This window comes from Syngnathus leptorhynchus, chromosome 7 (genome assembly GCF_054491065.1).
Source record: "Syngnathus leptorhynchus isolate UIUO chromosome 7, UIUO_Slep, whole genome shotgun sequence".
Lineage (NCBI taxonomy): Eukaryota > Metazoa > Chordata > Actinopteri > Syngnathiformes > Syngnathidae > Syngnathus > Syngnathus leptorhynchus.
Genome location: NC_141201.1, coordinates 1,284,180 through 1,308,603, shown reverse-complemented (window position 1 = coordinate 1,308,603; position 24,424 = coordinate 1,284,180). Strand labels below are relative to the sequence as shown.

Genomic DNA, 24,424 nt, shown 5'->3' with positions numbered 1-24,424 from the left:
GAACTTCAGCAGTCTTGGGAATTGGAGCACGTCTTGTGCTGTTTTTCTTCAGCCTGTGCTTGTTTGAATGTCAGGGGATTGTTTTTAGGCTAAAGACAATCGCGGAGGTTGCACGGCACGCATGTGTGTTTTCTGGAATGTTCACTCGGCTGTTTATTTTCTTGCCTATAATAGACAAGCAACTTTTGTGTTTCAATTCAGAGCTGGGATAGGAACACAATCCCGCTGGCAATGAGGGAGAAAAAAATGGCCTTAACACTCAAAAATAGTTTCAAATTTGCAGTAACAGTGCAGATTTTTTTATCCCCAGAAAACCCATCCAAAAAAATGCACGCATCTACCAAAAGTTAATTTTTATTTTTTTTTTAATTTTAAAACAAAAACTAACAAATATTTGATTTTTTTTCTTTTTCTGGAGTAAATATATTTTTGTGTTTGGAAATACAAATTGCGAGCTCACTGTCAACTGAATTGTGAAAAAAAGACAAGTATGCAGCATTTGTGAGTCCTCCTGGGACCAGACAAAGGGAGAGGGGGGGAGGGTCCGGGGGGGGCGGGGAAGTGGACCGAGTCCCAGCCCAGTCAAAGTACAAAAAGTGGTGTGTGACTGAGTGAGAGAGCAATAGAGGGAGAGGGGGGAGCCAGTCAGTGAGCAAGCCAACGGGCACAAAGGAGAAGTAGGCAGCTGCTCCTCACTCAGATAACCCAGCCAAGTGAAGACTGATCGTGACTTGCTCCTACTTTTGGTTTTGCGAGGGAAGAAGAGGACGAGCGTACGGGGGAGGTCCAAGCCAGGACTTTGGTGCTCTCCGTTCTCCTCATCTCGTGGATGTGCCCGGCTTCCCTTTGTGCAACTTCTCAGTCTAGAGCCGCACGGTGGCGGGGGAGGAAGGGGCACGCCGGTTCCCCCCCTCGGCTCTCTACACCATGAGCTAACTCCTGGACTTCCGCGAGGATATCAAAGATGGCCATCAAGCTGGGGACGAGTCAAGAGGTTTGAATCCTTGGGTCCAGGACTTTGGGGGTATCTTCAGACCCACGCATCAGAGATGACCTCGATAGATCCCCACCAATGTCCGGAATAAAAGCGGATACTCGCTAAGCAGAGCCGTTGGCCCCCCCGACCAAGAGCTTCCTAAGATGTTCAACGGCATCCCGCCGCCGGGACCCGGTAACGTCTCCGCGGGCAACTGCAGCCAGAACGACGGCTTCAAGTACCCACTGTACAGCACGGTGTTCAGCGTGGTGTTTGTGGTGGGCCTGGTCACCAACGTGGTGGCCATCTACATCTTCACCTGTACGCTCAAGCTGCGCAACGAGACCACCACGTACATGATGAACCTGGTGGCGTCCGACCTGCTCTTCGTCTTCACGCTGCCGCTGCGCGTCTTCTACTTCATCAACCGCAGCTGGCCCTTCGGCAGCATTCTCTGCAAGGTCTCCGTCTCGTTATTCTACACCAACATGTACGGCAGCATCCTCTTCCTCACCTGCATCAGCGTGGACCGCTTCCTGGCCATCGTGCACCCCTTCCGCTCTCGGACGCTGCGCACCAAGCGTAACGCCAAGTTGGTGTGCGGCGCCGTGTGGGTACTGGTGCTGTCGGGCAGCCTGCCCACGGGCTTCCTGTTGGACACCACCTCGCGGCAGCGCCAGCGCGCCAACGCCACCTTCTGCTTCGAGAACTTCTCCTCCAGCCAGTGGAAGTTGCACCTGTCCAAGGTGGTCATCTTCATCGAGACGGTGGGCTTCGTCCTGCCGCTGCTCCTCAACGTGGGCTGCTCGGTCAGGGTGCTGCAGACCCTGCGGCGCCCCCACAAGGTGAGCCGGGGCGGCGGCGCAAAGCTGAACAAAACCAAGATCCTACGCATGATCGCCGTGCACCTCAGCACCTTCTGCTTCTGCTTCATCCCGTACAACGTCAACCTGGTTTTCTACTCGCTGGTGCGCACCAAGACGCTGAAGGGCTGCGTGGCCGAGTCGGTGGTGCGCACCATCTACCCGGTGGCGCTGTGCCTCGCCGTCTCCAACTGCTGCTTCGACCCCATCGTCTACTACTTCACCTCGGAGACCATTCAGAACTCCATTAAGAGGAAGTCCCTGGCGGGGCGACCGTGCGACGCCAAGTTCTCCGAGGCCCTGCAATCGGAATCCAGCTCCAACCTGCAGTGCGGCCTGAGGAACCTCAAATCCAAGATGCTGCTCAACGAGTCCTCAGTGTAACGCTCTCTTGGACCTTGTTTTTTTTTTTTTTTTTATGAGCTCTAAATTCCGACTCTGTGGATTTATGAGGCCCCGATGTCCTCCCACTGGGGATTATCCTGAAATTACGCAACCACCTGGAAAGGAGTGAACACTTTTGGAAGTGCTTGTGTATCTGTCGCTACTTTTAGTACACTTAAATTAACATGTGGGGTTAAAGGTCAGATGGATTCTTTTTTTTGTGACACAGCAGTAGTAGATGAAAATCTTAAAATAAAACCATTTGCACCAGAAAACAAACCAGTTTCTTTGAACAACATCCTTCACATGGTGATGTGGTACCAGTTTGGGATGACACATACTTTACGACGTTTGCTCCCAGCGTTCAGGCTGCAGCCAGATTGAGGAAGCGAGCGTCTAGCTTCGCTCTGGCAGGCAGGGAGTGCCAAGTTCCTGTACGGAAGTTTTGCGCAACCGTTGACAGAAATCATACACGCAAGCGGGCAATTTTTTTTTTTGGGTACAGCCGATCGTATCTGAGAATAGAAACCGCTCAAAATTGAAAAGCAGCCACGCTTTCTTTGGGGGGAGGTTTAGTAGAGCGTTTGCGGGGAAATCTCACAAATAGAAAAAAAATAAGGGCAACATTTGAAGTTTTCTTTGAAAACACTTAAACATGGGTCCACTTGAGCTACAACATAAAAACAGCTTTTAGGGTTATTTGCAAATTTAAATCTTTCCCCCACTTTAGGAAGAACATTCAAACTGGTTTTGCTTCCAACAGTGCAAAACAGATGGCTGGGCGTGACGTCAATTCCCACACCACGCCACCTTTCGGTTGAGTCAAGGGCATGGGCGGGACTCCGTTGCTGTTGTGAAAACAGATCCCGCTTTAAGATGCACCGTGATAGAAAATCCAAATATTTGCTGTTTCACACTTTCAAAATAGCGGCTGGGGGGAAAAAAAGGTCACGATGCACCCACGACTGGTACTGTAGCTTCTTCCTTGGGGGAGGTAATAAACAAAGCTACGTTTGCATATACAAAGCTTATCTAATCAAGCTGACCTCTGCCCCTGATGAGACGCAGACATGCATTCTGCCCGCTCTTGTTTTATTTTTAAGTTTTGCATGGAGGCTATCGCGCTCGCACACGGCAGCTGTGTTAAGGCTGACAAGCTCCATCGGGGTCATGCCAGCCCGGACCATCTAACGGTCCACTTCCTGTCGGCCGAAGGCGGCCATTTCCACACGTGTAGAAGCGTCTCGGTTAAACTAATCATAGGGACCGGAAGATTTCTGCATCAAAGATTGTTCTTGTCACCTCAAAGAAATAACTTTCATGCCCCATTGAAGATATCCTGCAAAAAAAAAAAAAGAGTGACTCCGCCAAATTTCTGAAACCAAAACATTGTTTTTATCAGGCAAAATAGCTGCATCAAAGACGTTTCTTTCATTCCTTGCAAATTCCTGCTTTAAAGATGTCGGAAGAGGAGGAGGATGACAACGATGGTGGGGGAAGATGGGGGGGGGGGGGGGGGGGTGTCTCCGCTTGGGATAATGAAGCATTTCCCGCCCTTGAATGCTTGGCGTGCCTTTTCAAGTTACATTGGGAGGAAATGTCTGCTATTAAGCTGATATCAGCTGCGTCCATTTGACATGTCCGAGATACTGCGCTCTCCTACCTTGTCTTCACTCTTCTTATAACCGCACAAGTCGACTCGAGCGCCAACACCGAGCCATTGTGGAGACCAAAAATGAGAAGCAGCACTGGGCTAATCAACAACAACATCAACAGGACAAAGAGGTATGAGAGCCCCCCCGGCCCCCCCACACACGCACACACACAAACAAACCTTATCAAGCTGTGAGTGCCTTAGCATTAGCATGATGAAACATTTTACACCTCAAGTTGTGTAAAGATGAAATTGAGGAAAGAAAAGTCGCAATGTTTCACAATACAACCAAGTCTTGATTCAACTCGCTTTATTTCCCCTTTCACCTTTGCTTTCCATACAGCTCACAAGGCCAAATTCAGGAGAAAAAAAGGCAAACTTGCTGCTAGATTACACTTTCACAAAAGGCAGCTGTCTCAGTACTTTAGTCCAGAAATTGGCCAAGCTTTTCATGTGGCAAGACAAAGCAAGGAAGTTCCTACTGCCTTCTCTTCTCTTGAGGGATGCTGACAAACATAAAAACATGACTGTCGTAATTCGCAATGTGGCTCCCTCTAGTGGCACACAAAAGAATCACTACCTAAAAAAAAAAAAAAACTAAGTTCATGTAATTCTCAATGTGGCTCCCTCTAGTGGTACACAAAATAATCCTTCCCCTGAGGCTATAAGGTTTTGATGCAATGTTTCATATGGCCTGCAGGGGGGGCCGCGCCCCCTCCGGCTACCATAGCAGGGTAGCTTGTCCCTCCTTGCGCGAGGGTGTGGACGTGGGCAGACGACTCGGCGCGGTTCAGTCTCTCCGAGACGGAAAGGAGCACCGCTATCAACTTCTCCCGAGGCCTCCAGTTACTCCTTTACATCTGGTAAGTCTTGGTGGCCGCCCGTCCCGTCGTGTTTGTCAAAGGGCGAAGCGACGCCGACTTTTTTTTCGTCGCTGACCTGCAATTGGCGATGAGAGACCGTCAAGAATGGACGTTAGCTTGCTAGGCTGCAGCTGCCAAAGTACCCCCGGGCCCTCTCTCCCTCTTTTTTTTTTTGCTTCCTCTTCCTTTTCCTCGAGTATGATGTCGGCTGAGCGCTCCGTGTTCTGGCCTGTTGAGTGGAAATCAACAAGTTTGCTTTTTCCACCACGTTAGCGCGATGGCAGGCAGGCGCTGCTAGCCCGACCAAATGCTCATCAAATTTCGCCTTCCTCTCGAAAATACTTTGACGAACATTTCTACGTCGTATCTAGTTTATAATCGCCTCGCAAAGTGTTGTTCAAAACAAATCAATCATGAACGCATTTGAGTGCAATTCCAACTAAATCAACTTTGAGCAATATTACGAGCAATGTTGGTTATTTTTCTTGACGAGATCGTCAAGCTGGACACATTGAAGTTCCCGTCACAGGCAAACAACAGCAATTCCTCCATTTGAGGAAGCAACAGCTTGCAAATATTTGGTTGAATTTATTGCCAAATCTTCCCAACAAACAATCGAAAAGGTTCTTATGGAGGTGATTGAAAATGCATTTTGCTGAAAGTGCAAATAACTTCAAAATGAAATCCAAAAGTGATTCTTTTTGAAGAATCTCTCCTCATTATTCTTTGTTACTTTAACTGCATACTCTGTATACACTATATATGATTTTGATTATATGTACCTGTACTATGTAGTTATTGAGTCTAAAACAATTAGAAAATATGAATTACGTTCGATCTCGGAACAATAAGCATGTACAGGATTGCTCGAATTTCTCCAATACTGTCAATTTGGGATGAAAAGAAACATACAGCATTAAGAAAGTGACGATCACCTAGAAACTGTCCTTTGCCCTCTCGAGGGTGAAATTGAAAATATTCTTTGAAAGCCGTACGGCCCGCCTCAACGTTTTCCAACACGCTTTTCCCATTTCAGGCTGCTGCGAGCGCCCTCCTCACCCCCCCGAGAGGCTCAGCGACCGTGTCCCTCGCTGGCTTCGGTGAGGGACGGATGAAAGCTCCGTCTCGCCGCTTCAGCGCAGTGTCGTGCCGCTCGGGCTAACGTCGGGCGTCCCAAAATGGACGACATCTTCACGCAGTGTCGGGAAGGCAACGCGGTGGCCGTGCGCCTCTGGCTGGACAACACGGAAAATGACCTCAACCAAGGGTGAGACATGAATCTAAAAAAAAAAAAAAAAAAAAGCTTTCATTGGCATTAAAAGTCAATCAGTCACTGCATCCAAATGAATTTGTGCATTTTTGCCACTGTCAATTTGAAATACAGTTCTGTCCTGTTTTTAAATAAAAGGATAGAAAAAATTGGAGACTTGGCAAAAAGGGTCGCCTCGTGCCCAAGTTCAAAATTTGCCGGGGTGACTCGGCCCTTTGGCTGCCTCGGCCGACTTCCACTAGCAGTTTGTCCCCCGAGGACGCCGACCCAGAATTGAACCCGCTTTTTCGGAAGCGCGTGTTTATGGGTCGGCGATCGCCCGACGCCAGCGCAGGAAGCCAAGCCGCGATGCAGAAGCCAAGCCAAAGCTTGCCGACGCCTCTCTCGACCCGCTCGACGGCGTCGGCAGCGCTCCCCGACTCTTCCATTAGCCGATGAGCGCGTCGAACTCATCGCTCCCGCAGGCTGACTGATTTATTGCCTTTGACGGGAAGAAGAGGAGCACGGCTCACCCCCTCCGAGAGGAAAATTGGGATTGTGTTTGACCTTCAACTCTCAGCGTGAAATACTTTGCGTCCTCCCGGATTGTTTACGCCGCCACGTTTCCCGCAAAGTAAATCTCCTTACAAGGAATAACACGCGGGCAGCCGCAGTCGCGCTCCCGACTGCGCTGTAGCGGCTCCGCTGTCCAAGTCGTGTTTGGCCAGACAGACAAGTGCGCGCGGAATGCGCATCTCGCCCCCGTCTGGCTCGCTCGCTCGCTCGGCCGACCCATTCCCTTTTTGACATTCCTCTTTATTCAGCTCAAATCTTCAGCCGCTGCGCTTGAAACTCCGCCGCCTCCATTTCCAAACGCCTTGTCCCCAAACAAGCGCTCGCTCGGCTTTCCTCGGGCTTACCGCTTCAGTCCGTCGTCTTTATTTAGCTACGCCGCTAGCTGCGGCGCTGGCTTAGCTCTGCCGAGTAAAAGCTCCTTGTTTGGGAAGGCGAGGCGGGAGCTTTACGGGGTGTTTGCTGATTTTATATATAACTCCCTTTGTCAGCGCGGCGGGAAGCGGACATTTAGTGGTCGCCGTAACTCCCGCTGACACTTTTTATGAATGAAAGACCGTAGAAATCGCTGCGTCCGCTCATTAGTCGATTGTAAAACGGAATGAATCGCGTTTGGTCGGCAAGCGACGCTCCTTTCCTCAGATTTCGGCTTTCCTTGTGACGCATCTGTCGGACTGAGGGCCTTTGGCAGGTGCGAGCGCCTGAAATAAATGACGGCAGCCGGCCACGAGGGGCCTACAGCGGGAGGGGGAAGAAATGTCCAGCGAAAATCGAGCTCCGCCGCAAACACGAGAATCCGGAGAACTTCAAAGTGCCACGCTAATGCTAACAGGAGCGGCGACGTCAATATTCAGATGCTGTTTTTGGCTGGTCAATGAGCAACATTTAGCCACAAATGGCCCAAGAAGGTTGCGGATCACGGCCCCTCCACATTTTGTTAGCAGTTAAGATCTCATTCCCAGATGCATCCGACTTCCTTCCGGGGACTTGACTTAATTGGTTTTTGGGGTTTGGCCTTCTACTCAGACGGGAAATGAGCCTCCTCCCGCCCGATGCACAGATAGACGTGTGTAGTGAGACTGACTGGGTCTGCGCGGGACGTGTTAGCACAAGCCGGGGAAAACGGGAGGCCGGGGCGGAAGCTTGACTTGCCTTCATAATGCTCTTTCAGTTCTCTCCGCTCTGATTATCGTGTGTCTGTGTGGGGACTTGAATTTGAGGCGAGACAGAACTGCCAGAGGAATGAAAAAAAAGAAACAAATGGACATAGAACAGATGGAATTCTCGCTGCCCTTAGAAGGTCTGCGTCGGCTTTTGACTGAATGGATTGTGTCATTCTGCTGACGCCCGTGTGCCAGAGAACATCTGAAGGCCCACTGTGTCGCCCACAATGCTGCTCAGAGCAGATTGGGATGTAATCAAATCAAGACAACAACAAAAAAAAAGGCCGTTACGACACACGACTTGACTCTTAAGTGAACTTAAGTCCTTTGCAGGGACGACCACGGCTTCAGCCCTCTGCACTGGGCGTGTCGGGAGGGCCGCTCCGGCGTGGTGGACATGCTCATCATGCGAGGCGCCCGCATCAACGTCATGAACCGCGGGGATGACACGCCCCTCCACCTGGCCGCCAGCCACGGACATCGGGACATTGTGGGCAAGGTACTGGGGAAAAAGTGGCCGACTCATCCCGCTAACGTTGTGACGAATATGAAATGCCTCAAAATGGTCTCCATTCGTTGCATCCAAACTGGCGCCATCTGCTGGACAAAATCTCTCTCCAAATGTTTTTACAATCTTTTTTATGGTTTGGAACGAATGGCTTGATGTGGGGGCTTTGTCATTTTCGGTTAGTCTCGCAAAAACCTTTTGAAGGCCTCATTTTGATTTGAGAAAGCTCGGACACTAGGAAAAATCTAAACGTTGGCGATACCTCGGGTGAGTCCGTAATTGGCCGGCCCGGCCTTCTCTGACGTTTGGTCCTCTGTGTTTGCCGGCAGCTGATTCAGTGCAAAGCGGACAGCAACTCCGCCAACGAACACGGCAACACGCCGCTGCATTACGCCTGCTTCTGGGGACAAGACTTGGTGGCAGAGGTTAGTGGAGGCCCCTTTTGCTCAGCGCTCAGTTGCCGCAAGCTTTTGCTTCTTGTCCGCCTGGCAGGACCTGGTGACCAACGGGGCCCAAGTGAGCATCTGTAACAAATATGGCGAGACCCCCCTGGACAAAGCCAAGCCTCACCTGCAAGAGCTTCTCAGAGGTATCAGCCCTGTTTTCTGGGTTGTGACTATTTGTTATTATTCACTGCTCATTCGGCCCCTTTGCCGTGCAGAGAAAGCTGAAAAAATGGGACAAAACTTGAACAAAATCCCCTTCAAGGACACATTTTGGAAAGGCACCACCAGAACACGACCTCGTGAGTACACAACTTGGTCAAATTTTGTCTGGAAAGTGCCACATGACTCTTATTTATTTATTTTTCCCCCGATCGCTTCTGTTTCTAGGCAACGGTACTTTGAACAAACACGCAGGCGTGGACTACAAGCAGCTCTCTCTGCTGGCTCGAATAAACGAAAACCAATCCGGAGAGGTACGTTAATGACCGCTTGGCCAACCCTCGCCGTTCTCGACGCCAATATCTTTGCAGTAGTCTCACATGTGTATATTTTTTTTTCTCCATTTCACGTAGTTGTGGCAAGGGCGCTGGCAAGGCAACGAGATCGTAGTCAAAGTGCTGAAGGTCCGCGACTGGACCACCAGGAAAAGCAGGGACTTCAACGAGGAGTATCCCAAACTCAGGTGCCATTTATTTTTGCCGTTCCTCCCGTCGACTGCGACGTCACGCTCTTCCTCTGTCGCAGGATCTTTTCCCATCCCAATGTGCTCCCCATGTTGGGAGCGTGTCAGTCCCCCCCGGCCCCTCACCCCATCATCATCACGCACTTGATGCCGTACGGCTCCCTCTACAACGTGCTGCACGAGGGCACCAGTGAGTACTTTGCCGGCGAGATCCCACCCACCTCGTAGTGACCTCGCTCGCCGTGTCGTCCCGCTCTCAGCCTTCGTGGTGGACCAGACGCAAGCGGTCAAGTTTGCTCTGGACATCGCCTGCGGGATGGCCTTTTTGCACACGCTGGAGCCCATGATCCCCCGACACTATCTCAACAGCAAGAGCATCATGGTGAGGGCACGTCACCCAGGCTACATCGTGCGCCGGGCCGGGCGTGACCTCTCGCTCTCGGTTTGATCAACAGATCGACGAAGACATGACAGCCAGGATCAGCATGGCCGACGTCAAGTTCTCCTTTCAGTGTCCCGGCAGGATGTACTCGCCCGCCTGGGTGGCTCCCGAAGGTGCGTGATGAAACTGTCAACATTGCCAGAAAGAAAAATCAAGTCACTCAAGACCGGCCGTTCTGATTCCTTGGCCCGCTTGATCGTTTGTTTTTTTTTGCAGCCCTGCAGAAGAAGCCGGAGGAGATCAACCGGCGGTCGGCCGACATGTGGAGCTTTGCCGTGCTGCTGTGGGAGCTGGTGACCAGGGAGGTGCCCTTCGCGGACCTCTCCAACATGGAAATCGGCATGAAGGTCAGAAGGAGAAGAAAAGTTGGCAGGTTCCCCGCGATAGATTTGTTAAGCAGTCAGCACATGCTCTTGGTTTTGCCTTCAGGTGGCCTTGGAGGGCTTGAGGCCCACCATTCCGCCCGGCATCTCGCCGCACATCTGCAAGCTGATGAAAATCTGCATGAACGAGGATCCGGCCAAGAGGCCCAAATTTGACATGATTGTGCCTATTCTGGAGAAAATGCAGGACAAGTAAAAAAAAAAAAGAAACTTTTGTACAGACATTGTACACCCAGCTCCCCCTGATGTTGCCTTAAAGTGCTCACCCTCAGCAGCCGTATATTTTTCTGGAAGAGTTTTTTTTTTTTTGTTGAAATGTTGCACATGTTGGCTGAATAACCTGTGGAGGGCATCGACGCGTTTTGGTTGGATGTGAAAGATGTTCCTATATACCGCTGGCCTTGGGCTGAATCCCAAGACCCCGAAAGGCGCACGTTTGCTCGACCCGAGCAGCACGAGTCAGCATTTTGCAAAGCATGACAAAGCATTTCTTTGTAATGACTAAAGCTATTTTTAAAACCTTTTCCCACATACCAAAAATAAGACTGATGGTTTATTTTTTGGGCTCTCTTTTGAAAATCTAGACCAAAAGTGCTTTTAGTGTCAAAAAAATCCTCGAGAGGACGCGTGAGTGTTTGATTGTGGCCATCAAACGAAGAACAAATAGTGTACTTATTCGAAATCATTGTGGGTGTGTCTCTCTTTTTTTTTTTTTTTTTTGTCATTGCATCCTGCATGCCATTATCTTTTCTTTTGTCTTCTATCTTGTCGTTTCTGTGCCTACATGGCTTTCTTCTTTGCATCCGAGCCAAAATCAAATGCAACCTATACAAATGTATTTATATCTACAGTATATGTATTAAATTGAAAATGATGACTAGTTTGGTGTGTTCATTTTCTATGCGATTGACAAAACGCTTGCGTGTGGCCCACAGTTGGCACTTTCCATCTGTACTGTGTATCAAATTGTATTTTATAAGCCACAGATTGATTTGATGTTGCGAATGATTTTTTTTGTTGTGTCTTTGAATTTAATTGACACGGACAGTTTGGACTTTGGAGCTTTTACATGTTATTGTAAATTTAATCAACATGACGAAAAGCGTCACATGGAATCGTAGTCCCACAGAATCTAATCGAATCAAATGGTTGTAAATGTTGCGTCCTTGAATCATATTGAATTTAATTGTATTTATTTTTTTTGTCTGTGGAGGGAAGACACGCCCCTCATGCTTAGGCTGCCTACCCGGGGAGAGCATCCAAGAGCTCCGCTGCCCTCCTCCGCACCTCACCTCACCCCATCCCGTTTGGAGAGACCGTCGCCGTGGGCACGGTAGCAGTTACGCTTGCGTAATCATGGAATCATGTAGCTAACTCGCTCAACTTCACGTCTTTCGAAGCCAAGGAGGGTCCACCGGTAAGTGAAAAGGACAGATTGCGCTTTAATTCGACGGCTCCGGAGCTCATTCGTCAAGCTAACGTTAGCTTAGCCAAAATGACGGACGGCAGTGATGGCGGATGAACGGTGCCCGACTGGCCGTTATTGTGATACGGCGGCAGGCCGAGGCATCGGGAAAAAAAAATCAGGCCGATTTGGCAGGATTTTATACAGCCTATTTAATTTAATCTCATACTATTTGCTTCCACCGCGATGCCATGGTGACATTTCGGGCAACGTTATTATTTGACATGAACTGGAGCCAAAGTACGCTTCGGATCGGAAAGATTAAAACGTCATAGCCAAATGTCAGGCTTAGCTAGCTGCTTGAAAGAAATGATATGATTGATTAGGTTGTGTAGTTTGAGCCGTGCGACTCAATTGGCGACGAAAACACTACTCTCTCGCTAGCTTTGCGAGCTAGCATGCTAACAACAGCGAAGCTCCTCTTGTTTTGCATTTCGATATCGTCATATCAAATAAGTGTTCGGACATCCACCCCCGCTTAGCTATCGATTTGTCTATCAAATAAGTACACCTCTGCATCAAATTGTATCCTAATTCAAATACATACTGAGGTCACGAGCATCCCCTATTTGAGAAAGACTCCAAATGATTTCATCTCACTAAACCTAAATGCTAATGTATTGAGTGATATGGAATCCTAGAAATCAGAGAATCCGGGAGTATATCGTCTCCCCTATGTGGGTCCCCAGCTACGTGGAACGTGAAGCAGCGATGGGCGGCCACGACGACGACGACGATGTCAGGCCGTACGTGGCCAACAAGCAGCGCGACGAGGAGCTGAGAAAGAACAAGCTGAACGACTGGTGCGAGCACGAGTCGACGGGCAACAAGGCCAAGTGGCACAAGGAGGGTCAGAACCAGCTGCGCAAGGTCAGCGAGAACCAGCAGGAGCAGGACCACAACTGCAACATCAGCCACAATGGCAACCCGGACGGGGGGCGGGACGAGTCCCCCAAAGCGGCCACCCGGGAAGAGGCCAACAACATCCTCAACGAGCCGCTCCTCATCCACGCCGTGGATGAGGATGAGAAGGAGAAGGAGAGGGAAGAGGAGGACAAGGGGGAGAAGTCGGAGGAAGCTCCTCCAGATGAAGAGGGTGCCCCCAAAGGACAAGAGGGAGGCGTCCCCGGCAGGAGCGCCTGCCTCCTGTTCGCCAACGGGATACCGAGCGACGACGAGGCCGACTGGTCCGCCGCCAGCCCCGACAACGCCGCCGACGCTTCTTCTCCCAACGGCAACCGAGGTAAGCGCCGTCGAGCACCGGAGAACTCGAAGCGCCCGTGGCTTCTTGTTCACGCGGAAGCCAAGCTTGCATTTGTCTTCATCCGGCCCCCCCTAGACTCCTTCTGGGACTCGAGCGCCTTCCAGACGGACACGGACCTGCCGGCCGGCTGGATGCGTGTGCGCGACACGTCGGGCACCTACTACTGGCACATCCCCACCGGCACCACCCAGTGGGAGCCCCCCTCGCCCCTGGGGCAGGTGGGCGACTCCACGCTGCCCTCCGCCGTGTCTCCGGAGAGGACGCCGTGCGACGAGTCAGAGGTCAGATCCCGTCTGGAAGATCCGTGCGAGCCAGCGAGGGAACTTTGTCGCATGGTCCAATGTCGTGCGTGTTCTCAGGAATCCTGGCCTCAGTTTTCCAGCACGGAGGAAGGCGGCGCCGACGGACAGCTGTGGAAGGTAACCCAAAGCGAGCTTTGCAAAGGCAAGAGTCCACCTGGTCTCTAAGCCGCTACGTCCGCAGGAAGAAGGAGAGGCCGCGTCCGATCGAAGCCTGCGAGAGTTTGAGGGGGCCACTCTCCGCTATGCTTCCATCAACCTCAAGTAAGTTCTCTTCGCGTCACGTCAACAGGCTTTGAAAGGGAAAACTGACTCAATCTCTCGTCGCTCGCTCTGAAGCTACAACTGCTCCCAGTCCGAGGATGAAGAGAACCCGGTCCCACTCTGCACCGATTTAGAGAGCAAGGTACTCCGTCCCCTTGTGATATTTCGGCTATCCCTCACGATGGATGGACTGTCGCTTGACCGTCCGTCTCCCTTGCGCCGGTGGCAGTGCTTTGCAGTGCGTTCCTTGGGCTGGGTGGAGATGTCGGAGGACGACGTGGCGCCGGGCAAGAGCAGCGTGGCCGTCAACAACTGCATCCGCCAGCTGTCCTACCACAAGCACAACCTGGACGACACGGCCGGCATCTGGGGAGAGGTGACGCGCGCGTGCTCGCTCTGAGAACTCCAATCCATTTGAGTTGAAGGTCCAGCCAGCCTTCTACTCTACTGACGCACGTCTTTTTTTCTCCCGCAGGGCAAAGACATGCTGATGGTGCTGGAGAAGGACACCATGAACCTGATCGACCCGCTGGGACAGACGCTGCTTCACGCGCAGCCCATCGGCAGCATCCGCGTGTGGGGCGTCGGCAGGGACAACGGCAGGTGCGTTTTCCACGCCCGGCTCGGCCGAACGTTGTTGCGGAACCCGTGTTTTTCCAGAATCATTTCGATTCAACCTTTCAACTCCGAGTTGCGCTTTGAGAGCCTCTGCTGGATATTCGAGGGTATTACAGCCATTGTTCTAACGCTTGTGTTTTTCTTCCATGCTGCTTTTTGCCCAATGCCAACAGGGAAAGGTATACTCGAGGCCTTTTTTTTTTTTTTTTTTTTTTGGCTCTCTGTGATGCGCGCAACCTTTCCGCCTCATCACGGTGAATTTCAAATTGGTGCGCTTTGCCCCGCAGGGATTTTGCCTACGTGGCCCGAGACAATCTGACCCTGGTCCTAAAGTGTCACGTGTTTCGCTGCGACTCGCCCGCCAAGAACATCGCCACCACTCTGCACGAGATGTGCTCCAAGGTGGGACTCGCCTCGTGCGATACGCTTTCAACACCGGGGGTCAACGCCGTTTTCCTCTCGACACTTTACCCCCCCCCATAGATCATGACGGAAAGAAAGGCGTCCAAGCCTGGCCTGAGTCGCCTCAGCTCAGACACGGGCAAGCCGTTGTCCGTTGAAGGTAAACAAAAAACACCTCTTGAAGATGTCCGCTTGCTCACATGGAGCGTTTTCTTCTTTTGCCAGAGTTTCCGGCTCCCAAGAACGAACTTTTCCAGCGCTTCCAAGTGTATTACCTTGGCTGCGAGCCCGTGCTCAAGCCAGTAGGTAAGGAAAGACTCCACCCCCCGGGTTGTCACGCTTTCCTCTCGCACGTATCTGACACGAGGACACCTTTGGCAGGCATGGACGTGATCAACGAGGTTCTGGAGGCGGCCGTGGAGGGCAAAGACAAAAACGACTGGACTCCGGTGTCTGTCAACGTGGCGCCCGCGACGCTCACCATACTCGCGAAACAGGTTCGAGAACATTTTTTTGGGTCAATGTGATTTCATTTGTTTAACTTAACAAGGAATGTAAAATGTCGTCGAAAAGCGGCGAGGTCCAAGAAGCCTCCGCTGACCAAACTTGCTTCTTTCAGACGGACGAGGTGGTGTCGGAGTGCCGCGTGCGCTTCCTGTCTTTCATGGGCGTGGGCAAGGACGTGCGCACCTTCGCCTTCATCATGGCCGACGGCCCGCGAGACTTCACCTGCCACAAGTTTTGGTGCGAGCCCAACGCCGCCAGCCTCAGCGAGGCCGTCCAGGCCGCCTGCATGGTCAGTCGTTACATTTGAGTTTGTCCACCATATCCTCATTGCCGTTTTAACGCCATGGTACTTTTTGTTTTGAAGCTACGCTACCAGAAGTGTCTGGACGCGCGTCCGCCCAGCCTGGCGTCTTGCTTGCCCACCCCGCCCGCCGACTCTGTGGCCCGCCGCGTCAAGAAAGGAGTGCAGAGCCTGCTGGGCAGCTTCAAGGGTTACCGCTCGGGCTCCCAGTCGCCTTGATGGGCCGCCGTTCCGCGCCGCGTCGCCAAGGTCCATGCAAAACAGCTCCAGTTTTTTTCCCCTCACACTTTTTGACACCTTACACACTCGTCCTGGCGTGCTCAAGAGGCAAAAGGCGACCTGAATAGTTTTTTTTTTTAGGAAACTTTCCTCTCCTAATAGATGGCATTCCAGCCTTACTGGGATTCTTTGATGTGATTCTCAACTATTTTTGTGTTTTAACAGAAACAACGCTCGGAATGTTGGGACATGCGTCACGTTATGAGCGCTGTAGATTGTCTCTCACACACAAACACACACACACACACATACACACTACGTTGTTCCCTATTAGGCGTCGGCGCAATGTGTGCGTCAAAAGAGTATGCAAAGTGGCACTGGAAGTTGTGGAACCTAAATTGTCATTCACTTGAATCTCCTCATGGCAATCTGCCACCATGTACAGTAGAACATGACTTCATCGAAGATTGTTTAAAAAAAAAAAAAAAAAAAAACTCAGTCGCACGCTCAGCCCAATGCGTCATTTATTGTTTTATCAGTCCAACTTCAACTTAGTTGCCGGACACCAAGACGCCACTAGGTGGTGCCAAAGCACGGTGGCCATTGCTGCGGCAACCTAGTCAAGTTTATTGATATAGCCCTAAATCACAAACAACCTCAAGTTTGGAGGGCCAATTGCCAAGGGCGCCGCACTCGACATGTTTTTCCATGAACTTTTCATGTTGAGCCTAAGCTGAGTGTGCCACATACACGCGACACCCACACATCCACGTACGCGAGTCTTCCAAAGAGGTGGTCATCGTTCTTTTTGTTGATTAGCATGCAAGTTGAGTGTGCAATAAGGACCTTGTCGGAGACGTCAACCAATGTTGCCAACGCACACACACGTGCTCACATACACCCGCTCGGTAGTGCTGTAACATGCATGTTTACCTTTTTGGTGTATCCTCTGCGTCCTGTTCTCTCTCTTTCTCTCTCTCTCTTTCTCTCTCTCTGTGCGTGCGTCACCGTAGTCGCTGCGTGTGGAATTAGAAAGTAGCCGTAGAAAGCGGCCACGCAGCCGCTTTTTAATTTTTCTTTGGACACCTAACCATGAGCTTAAACCTCTCCACGCTTTTGCTGTGGATGTACGCAACAAGTGAATGATCTCATCGATGATGTGTCGTAGCACCCTCGCGATGATCGGGGGAAAAAAAAAAAAAAGGATGTATAAGTCATGTATAGATTTGTATCTTAGCAACACTAACCCACGTGGATCACGTTTGCCCATGGTGTCCCCCCCGCGCCCGTTCCCGGCTAGTGGCATTAAGTTATTATTTCTTCCCATGTACATTTTAGGTGTTCAAAAATGGATGTATATACAGTATATATATATATAAATATATACATACATAAGAGGTCAGCGCACAATAAATGTCAACATATCATTGCTGTCGTTGTTGATGTTACCATGATTGTAGTTTTTGATTTTAGTTGCAGTGCACACTGAAGCCACACGGGGGAGCCCTCTATCTTGTATCTCGCTAGCTCTCTTTTCCTTTTCTCTTACCTTTCCTTCCCTCCTTCCTTTTTAACTTGCGCTTTGATTTTTTTCTTGACATCAACACTATTTTTTTGCTCTCTTTTCCTCGTGCATGTTCTTTTTCTGTTTTGTCACAATTTCTTTTTCCATTATTTCTTGTTCCCTTTTCTCTGACCTTTCCTCTGTCCTTTTCCCCCTCCTTTCCCTTCCCTTCCATCCTCCCCCCAAGCATTCCCTGGATGAGCACCTCTTCCCATTTGTTTTGTCTCAAAGCTTTGGAGATGAAAGCTAGCGGCAAGCAAAGGACCAAGCCCGAAATCAGCCAACGTTTGAAGCGTCCTGATGCAGTCGGGAGCCTTTGTTGGAGATCTTTGCTCCACTTGAGCGCCTCCGGCGTTTGCGCTTTTCAATCTCCCCCGAAGCAGCTAGTGGCTCATCGGGTTTCCTCTGACTTTCCAAAATCAGATTGAACACTCGAAATTGTCCTCTAGGTGTGAATGGTTGCCTTTGTGTTCGAACAGCGACCAGTCTCGGGCGTAACCCGCATCTCGCCCGACTTCAGCTGTTTCAATGGCACGATTGCAGGCTACTAGGAAATCAATTAATCAGCTTTTTGATGGTTCGTGAACAGTATTTATCTTTTTAATTTGAATAATTTTGAATCTAGTTATGTAAAATTAATTTAAAAACATGTATTGAATGACTTTATTTCATGGCGTCCGCACCTGTGCAATCTGTATATTCAGGTTACTTGTTTGAGGGGGGGAGTCCAAATATGAAGTAGCGTGGTTCTTCCGAGTCCTCGTTGTTCCGCTCTGGCAATTGCGCGGGTGTCACTTCCAATTTTGTGGGGGGGGGAAACTAATCGCAAGTGTCTAATTGTTCACGCAGCCTGATGATGCGACCGCCATTTGTCTTAATGGAGATTTATTTGCGCTAATGAATGTGTAGTCTTGTGGAACATTGCTTTTCCTCCCAGCTCCTTTTGCTTTCTCCATCTCATCAGCCAATCACGGAGCGGAGCGGATGAAAGAGGCTCCTCAAGGGTGTCCCGCTGGGATCCATCCTCTTATGGTATCGCCTTTAAAACAGATTTTTTTTTTTTTTTTTTAAAGAGTTAGTTCTAGTAAAATCAATTCAAAATTGAACATCTTTATTGAAGCACACTTTTTGTTGCATGGAAAAAAAAGAGAGACTCTGCTAACTGAAAAACAAAATCTGGTTTAGAATCCAATGGACTCGCTGCTGTTGCTGCATGTTGACCCCCACACTGCTTTTTCTTTTTTTTTTTTTTTCGCACAATCCCTCCATCCATTTGTTTGCTTGATGGAAAAGCAGCAGGCTCTCAATCATCACACCAATCAAAAGCGTGGCGTCTGATTCACTGTTTTATGATTTATTTATTTTTGTCCCCCTTCCCGGCCCAACGCCTCCTCCATCAACGTCCGCCGCCACGCTCCGTGTTACGAGTGACGGGGGGGGGGGGTCAGGATGAGAAAATGGAGGTCAGATGACAAGCAAACACGTGTTATTGCGGCACGCTCAAAAACCACCGGGGACCCGGCCCCCTCTTTTTGCTTCTTCACCTCTGGATGCTGCCCCAAAATGGTGGCAAATAATCCCGAGGAGATGATGTAACTAGACGACGTCGCTTGTGTTTGCCAAGGAAGATTGAAGCGTCGGACCCCGCGGCTACTCACTGTCAGGTGACCCGAGTGCGACCTTTTGACACCATTTTACATGGCGTCCTCCCCAATAGACTTTGGACACAAACACACCGTCCTAGAATGCTTCCATTCCGACCTCAAAGACCGCTCTCGGGTCATCCAGGAAAAGTTCTTCTCATCCGCCCCATCCCCAGTGACCTCAGCTGTCCCTTAGGGCTCTGTCCTAAGCCCATTTTGCTTTTCATCATCTACCTATCAACAAACATACACCGGACTTGGTCTGCCTCTTTGCTTTCGTGGCATCTTTCTGATTTGATGTACAGTGTCCTTGAGGGCCTTGAAATGTGCTTCCAAATCAAATGGTTATTTGATATTTTGTAGCTTTAAGATTGATTCCCTTGGTCACGTAATCATTGTCCAATTAGATGCGGACGCAACAGCCTTCATTAAAGCCCCCGCCCCCTTTACCGGATCCCCCCGTCACCAAAAACCATCTTGGCAGGAAAGGTCACACGAACAAGACAATGCCACTTTTTTTCCTCTTTTCCATATTAATGAGCAGAGCGCTGATGAATAATTTCAAGAGGAAATGAGCACCGAGGCTCCCGCGGGACTCGCCGTACGAATTGTTTGCCAGCGATTGTGCCTTCCTTACGCTCGCGTGGAAATATTGTCTCAGACGTATTGATCAGCCCAGAAAAACAGCAAAGAAATCCTCCGGCATTTCTGACGTTAACACAGATCATGTTGAAATTTCTTGTCAAAAGTGTTTTTTTGGAATTTATAATTTTTTACAGGCAATCATTTTTCATTTTGTCTACTTAGCATCTAGCTAGCGTGCAGTTTAGCGGCACGGAGGCTTTTAACGCGTGGTGGATGACAAGCCGAAGCTCCGCGACAGCCGTTTCCCATGACTACGCGCAAAAAAGACACTCATTGACTCGGTGGGCGCTCTGCTCTCTCCTCGGCCTCATTTGCCGAGAGATGAAGTGTGTCCGCTGCGTGCTCTGCCTGCGCCGACGGCGGGAAAAGGTCACAGATGTGTGTAGAGCAGGCGTTGTTTTTTCTTTTTTTTTCTTCCTCAAATAGAATGGCCGCCCGCCGCTCAGCTCGTCGCTTCTTGTCGTCACGCCGATTGTCCATGACTTTGGGAAATGCTCGCCCTCTGACCTCCTTGTCTTCCTCTCGTGCACTGGTTGCAATCAAAATGGATAGAAAGAAATATTTAAAGAGCAACAGTTGGTAATAGTTGAAATACCAATGGTTTGAACTTTAAAGTTTACACACACACACACACACACACACACACACACACACACACACACACACACACACACACACACACACACACATCGATTGATGAATTAGCGGGGCGTAGCGGAGGCTATCGAGCGGCATGATCCATAGACACAGATCAATTATGATTGGACTAATTTGCCATCGATCAGCTCGAGTCATTTGCCCAATTACATTTGTTCTTGCAGCAACAATAACCTCATTTCTTCTTCCGTTCTACATGATTGCCTCAAAGGAAGCCAAACATTTATTCTTATCGTATTATTAATTGAATTTTTCTGAATTTTGGGGAAATATTTGTTCTCCCATTTTAATGACAGAAAACTATTTAAAAAAAATAAAATCTAAAAAGCAGAGAAAAAAAATCCAAACAGACTCTATTTTCATGAAACGGAATAAAATATTCTATTAAAAAATACTTTGGAAAACAGGTAAGAACAAATGTATGAGCAATTTTAGAATTTTTATTTCAGGCTGTGCTGCACAGAAATAAGTGTTTTCTCTTTTTTTTTTTTTTAATCTTTGTTCTACAAGCGCCTTCCTCAAACAGGAGTCCACCAACCACTAGGGCGCGCCGCTTTTTCCTTGTTTAGTATGCATCCTACTGCTCCAGATGTGTCTTCCTGTCAAAGGTCGAGGGTCAAAAGTAAGTGGACTCAGCATGCAAGTGGGCTCTTGGCGAGATGACATTTTGCATTTGACATTTTGCATGATTTTCCAGCCGCACAATGTCAAGCCCTCAAGCACGCAACATCCAAACATTGCAAAAATGGCCCATACCACTTCCATCAAGAGACAGAACAGAAACATTTGTCTTTCCACTGGACATTGCCAGGACTTCTTGGAGGGCTCGCTTCAACAAAGTCGGCCTCAAGCATCTCTGGTGAGTACCAAGCATTTTATGGAAGCCTTCTCCTTTTTCTTTTGCAAATATGGATTGTGAAGTGGCGTATTGTGGTATTGCGAATTGGAGGTGAGGATCAAGATGCTCTTACTGTTTTTTGTTTCCTTTTGTCATGCTAGACATCTTCAAAATGTTTGGATCAGGTCGCTTACTGAAATTGGGCCGAGTGTTGAAGCTGAAATGGATTGCCAGTATAAGTTGGAGGGAGGATTGCATGTTTGTTCTTGGCTGAGATTGGATATTTCTGAAGAATGCCTGAACGCACGTGACATTTTCACGCAGCTGTTCGGGACCGCCCCCTTGGCCTTTACCTGCTCTAATTGCGCCATCTTTTTTGTTGGTCATGCGTGTGCAATTACGCGTGAAAGCTGGCAGCGGAAGAATTTCGTTAATTCTGTCATAATTGTCCACGTTTGAATCGCAATGTGTCATCAGTAGGACGGGAAGTCGGCAGCAGCTGTGCACGAGGACCATCAAAACACGCTAAGTGGGTGCATGGGGGGGGGGGGGGAAAAAGAATTCTGTTCCTTTGTGCTTCAACAACCCCAACATTTTCTCCCTAATAATATGTTGTAGTCCAAACACAGCATTCTGATGAAAGTTTCCTTTGTGGAATTAAAGAGGCAAATCCACCTCACTCACTCACAGGGCGGCCATTTTGTAACTGAAAACAACATGGCCATTGTCAGGTGCTCGCTCACGACCAATTACGTCATTTTTAGTCCACCGCCACTAACGATATAACAATAACAATGTTTTTGGCGGGTTTCGTTTTAATAAGAAGACCTTGGCACGCAGTTTGGCCGCAAACAAACACAACAACGCAAATGAGACGAGCCAACTCGTGACTGGCGAAGAGCGGCTCGTCGTCAACACGTCGCCGACTCGCTCTGGCATCTTTCATGAAGCGGATGCTCATTGAAGTGTGTCCATCTTGCACCCCGCCCGCCGTTGAATGGCGCCCCATCTGCTGTCGCTGCCCGAGTGAAGAAAGCCACTCTTGTTGTGAAGCTCAAAGCGCCGCCGCTACCAATTAGGACTGCGGCCGCGTGGCTTTTTCCAGTCCCGCCGCCAACGCCGAGAAAAGATGGCCGCTAATTGGATGTGGAACGCTAGCACGGACGATGAGCTTCGTGCCGTTATGCGAATCCGGGCTAAAATACCTTCTAGGTCAAAGGTCATTAGGTTGTTAGAATTTTTTGTTTACCGGCCACCTATCTGCAAACGCTAGCCCGACCGCCGCCACGGTCGAACAGACGCTCTCGAAATGTTTGCGCGGACGGGCGGAACGAGACGTCGACACATGAAAGGCCGAGCGAGCGAGCGGCGATCGCTGACAGATCACCGCGAGCGTGGAACAAAGTGATGGACGGAGAGACCAATGGCGCTGAGATGGCAAAGATAAATGGGCGCAAAGAACACCTGAACGCTGCAGCGCTTCAAAGAAAAGGAACTCATTTTCATTGGCACGCCCACTCAAGTTCTCGTACAAAGGGGAGAAAATCGACACCCCACCGACCGCTATTCTTTTTGAAAAGCCTGATTTGAATCGATGGACCCTTAGATAAACGCCTTGAGATCAACTTTGGAGCTCCATGGAAAGCCTTTTTGAGGCTCTGCACTATATTCAGGTGTTCAACGACAAAGCAAGAAAACCACATCACTTCCGAATTGCGACTGTTCTCTTCCAGCTCGGCTGCCGCTATGCTAATGTGATTTTTGCGCTAATGCGCGCGTCTGGCAGCGGCTGCACGCGGCGCGGGGCGGCGCGGGGCGGCGCGGGGGTCACTCCGTTGCATATTGTTCAGCTGCTCGGCTGGAGCGTATTCATAAAACAAGACAATAAGGAGGCTGCTGAGTGGGCTCTCTCTCTCTCTCTCTCCCTCCCTCCCTCTCTCTCTTGTTCTCTCTCTCTCTCTCGCGCGCTGTGGTTGTGTTTGGGCGCACGCCGTCGGAATATTGATTGCCTTGACTCTCTGCGCTTCAATTAAAGGATGCTCCCCGCGCTCGGCTGGATGTCTCCCTCCCTCCCTCCCTCCCTCCCTCCCTCCGCCATCCTGCGGGATGCCCTCATGGCCGCGCCGAGACTATTGCGAATGGGATCTGTGTTGCTTGTCACCTTCTTCCCCCTCGGCCTTTGGCCCACCTCCCCCTAGCCCACCCCCACCCACTCACCGCAGCGTTGTCGCAGTGTGCAAAGGAGAGGCATGCGTGCGTGCGTGCGCATACTAACGCCGTCTGCGCTCAAGCCATTTCCCCCCCCCCCCTTCCTTCCTTCCTTCCTTCCTTCCCGTTCTTCCGCCTGGCGCTCTGGAGTCTCATGAATAAGCTATTCTTAAAGCAGCCACATGATGCTATTTGAATCTTTCTGCAGTTAATTATAGGCACATTATGTGACCGTTAGCACAATGGCCATCAAATTTAAATGATATATAATTGAAGTTTTTTTGGGGAGCATATTTGGTATAAAAACTTACAAAAAAAAAAGTTTCTATCAATTTTTCCATGCACACAAGGTTCCCGAAAAGAGTGCTTGCGGGGGCCGCTTTGTTCCAATCGACAACTCGTCGTGAATTTCTATTTGCCGTCGGACGCTTGGGGTTGAGAGGGGGGGGCATTTATATTCATACTTCGCAGCGTGGGCCGGCCGCGTGGCCATTCCGCAAGTCTTATTCAAATGTGTTTTGAGCGTCGCTATAAAAACCTCTCGGCAGCGCTCGCTGTGAAGAAGATGGCCCGCCGCGCTGGAGGGGAAAATTACTGGGGGGGGGGATTTCCTTTAGGGACAAAAGTAGTTTCCCCCTCCGAGTATGATTTTGGGAGAAAATTATGGAAAATACTTTTGAAAGCTTCTTTCCTGCGCAGCAAGGCTGGAAAAACGAAAACGAGGCGCGTCAAATACGTTGCGTTGACACAGCGTGACGTGACGTCACACGGCGGCTGCGGCTGCCCCACGGATCATGTCGAAGGCAATGGATTGGTCACGCCGCTTTTGCAACCTGACGAGCGTGCTCACAGATGGCCGCTTGAAATTCACATTTGGGGGAGATCCTGTCACTAGCTTACCTTAAAATAAGCCTTGCTTTAAATACGCTGAAGCCCTCGTGACTCCTCTCTCGCTGACCTCTCTGAGGTGTCCCCCCCCCACCACCACCACCCACCACCCACGTCGATTGATTAAAGACGCATTAATCACGCTGAGGGATTATCCCGTGCCCGCAAAACGGCTTCTTTCTCCAGTAAGCCAATTATGCTTTTTATGGGATGAGAAGGTTAAATGGGCCGCCCGGGCAATTCATTGCGGACGCTGACACTTTAGCTCTGCGGAGAAAGACGAGGATGGATGGATGGATGGATGGATGGATGGATGGAGGATGAATGGAGGACGGAGGAGACGGCAGGCCGGCGGAGGTCACCGTACGCCTTCCAGCTGGGGCTTGAATAGCAAAAAGCATCAAGAGATAGCAATGAAGGCCTATTAAAGTTAATTGAGGGTGGCCAAGGTAAGCT

At 49.9% G+C, this 24,424-nt stretch overlaps 3 protein-coding genes across 4 annotated transcripts; all 3 read left to right on the top strand.

The window, feature by feature from the left end:
* Positions 1-574: 574 nt before the first annotated feature.
* On the top strand, positions 575-2,489 carry lpar6a (lysophosphatidic acid receptor 6a). Its single transcript, XM_085916408.1, has one exon. It carries the CDS (start codon positions 1,141-1,143, stop codon positions 2,221-2,223), a length of 1,083 nt encoding a protein of 360 aa, XP_085772534.1. The 5' UTR covers positions 575-1,140; the 3' UTR covers positions 2,224-2,489.
* Positions 2,490-3,867: 1,378 nt separating this feature from the next.
* LOC147053993 (scaffold protein ILK) lies at positions 3,868-11,068 on the top strand. Its single transcript, XM_085915985.1, has 14 exons — positions 3,868-4,008; positions 4,578-4,740; positions 5,777-6,007; positions 8,059-8,224; positions 8,563-8,658; positions 8,726-8,822; positions 8,895-8,978; positions 9,067-9,152; positions 9,252-9,361; positions 9,424-9,551; positions 9,622-9,743; positions 9,817-9,916; positions 10,020-10,150; positions 10,233-11,068. The coding sequence occupies exons 3-14, from the start codon at positions 5,919-5,921 to the stop codon at positions 10,380-10,382; spliced, it is 1,359 nt and encodes a 452-aa protein (XP_085772111.1). The 5' UTR covers positions 3,868-4,008; positions 4,578-4,740; positions 5,777-5,918; the 3' UTR covers positions 10,383-11,068.
* A 365-nt stretch (positions 11,069-11,433) lies between these two features.
* apbb1 (amyloid beta (A4) precursor protein-binding, family B, member 1 (Fe65)) lies at positions 11,434-16,956 on the top strand. 2 transcript variants are annotated; one of them, XM_085915984.1, is made up of 14 exons: positions 11,438-11,603; positions 12,341-12,894; positions 12,991-13,196; positions 13,275-13,334; positions 13,399-13,478; positions 13,554-13,620; positions 13,708-13,854; positions 13,954-14,081; positions 14,384-14,498; positions 14,580-14,658; positions 14,724-14,804; positions 14,880-14,995; positions 15,118-15,294; positions 15,370-16,956. In XM_085915984.1, exons 2-14 carry the CDS (start codon positions 12,363-12,365, stop codon positions 15,523-15,525), a joined length of 1,944 nt encoding a protein of 647 aa, XP_085772110.1. In that variant the 5' UTR covers positions 11,438-11,603; positions 12,341-12,362; the 3' UTR covers positions 15,526-16,956. The 2 variants fall into 2 exon arrangements, with proteins under 2 accessions (XP_085772108.1, XP_085772110.1); XM_085915982.1 differs by having other exon boundaries at positions 11,434-11,603; positions 14,724-14,995.
* The last annotated feature ends 7,468 nt before the right edge of the window (positions 16,957-24,424 follow it).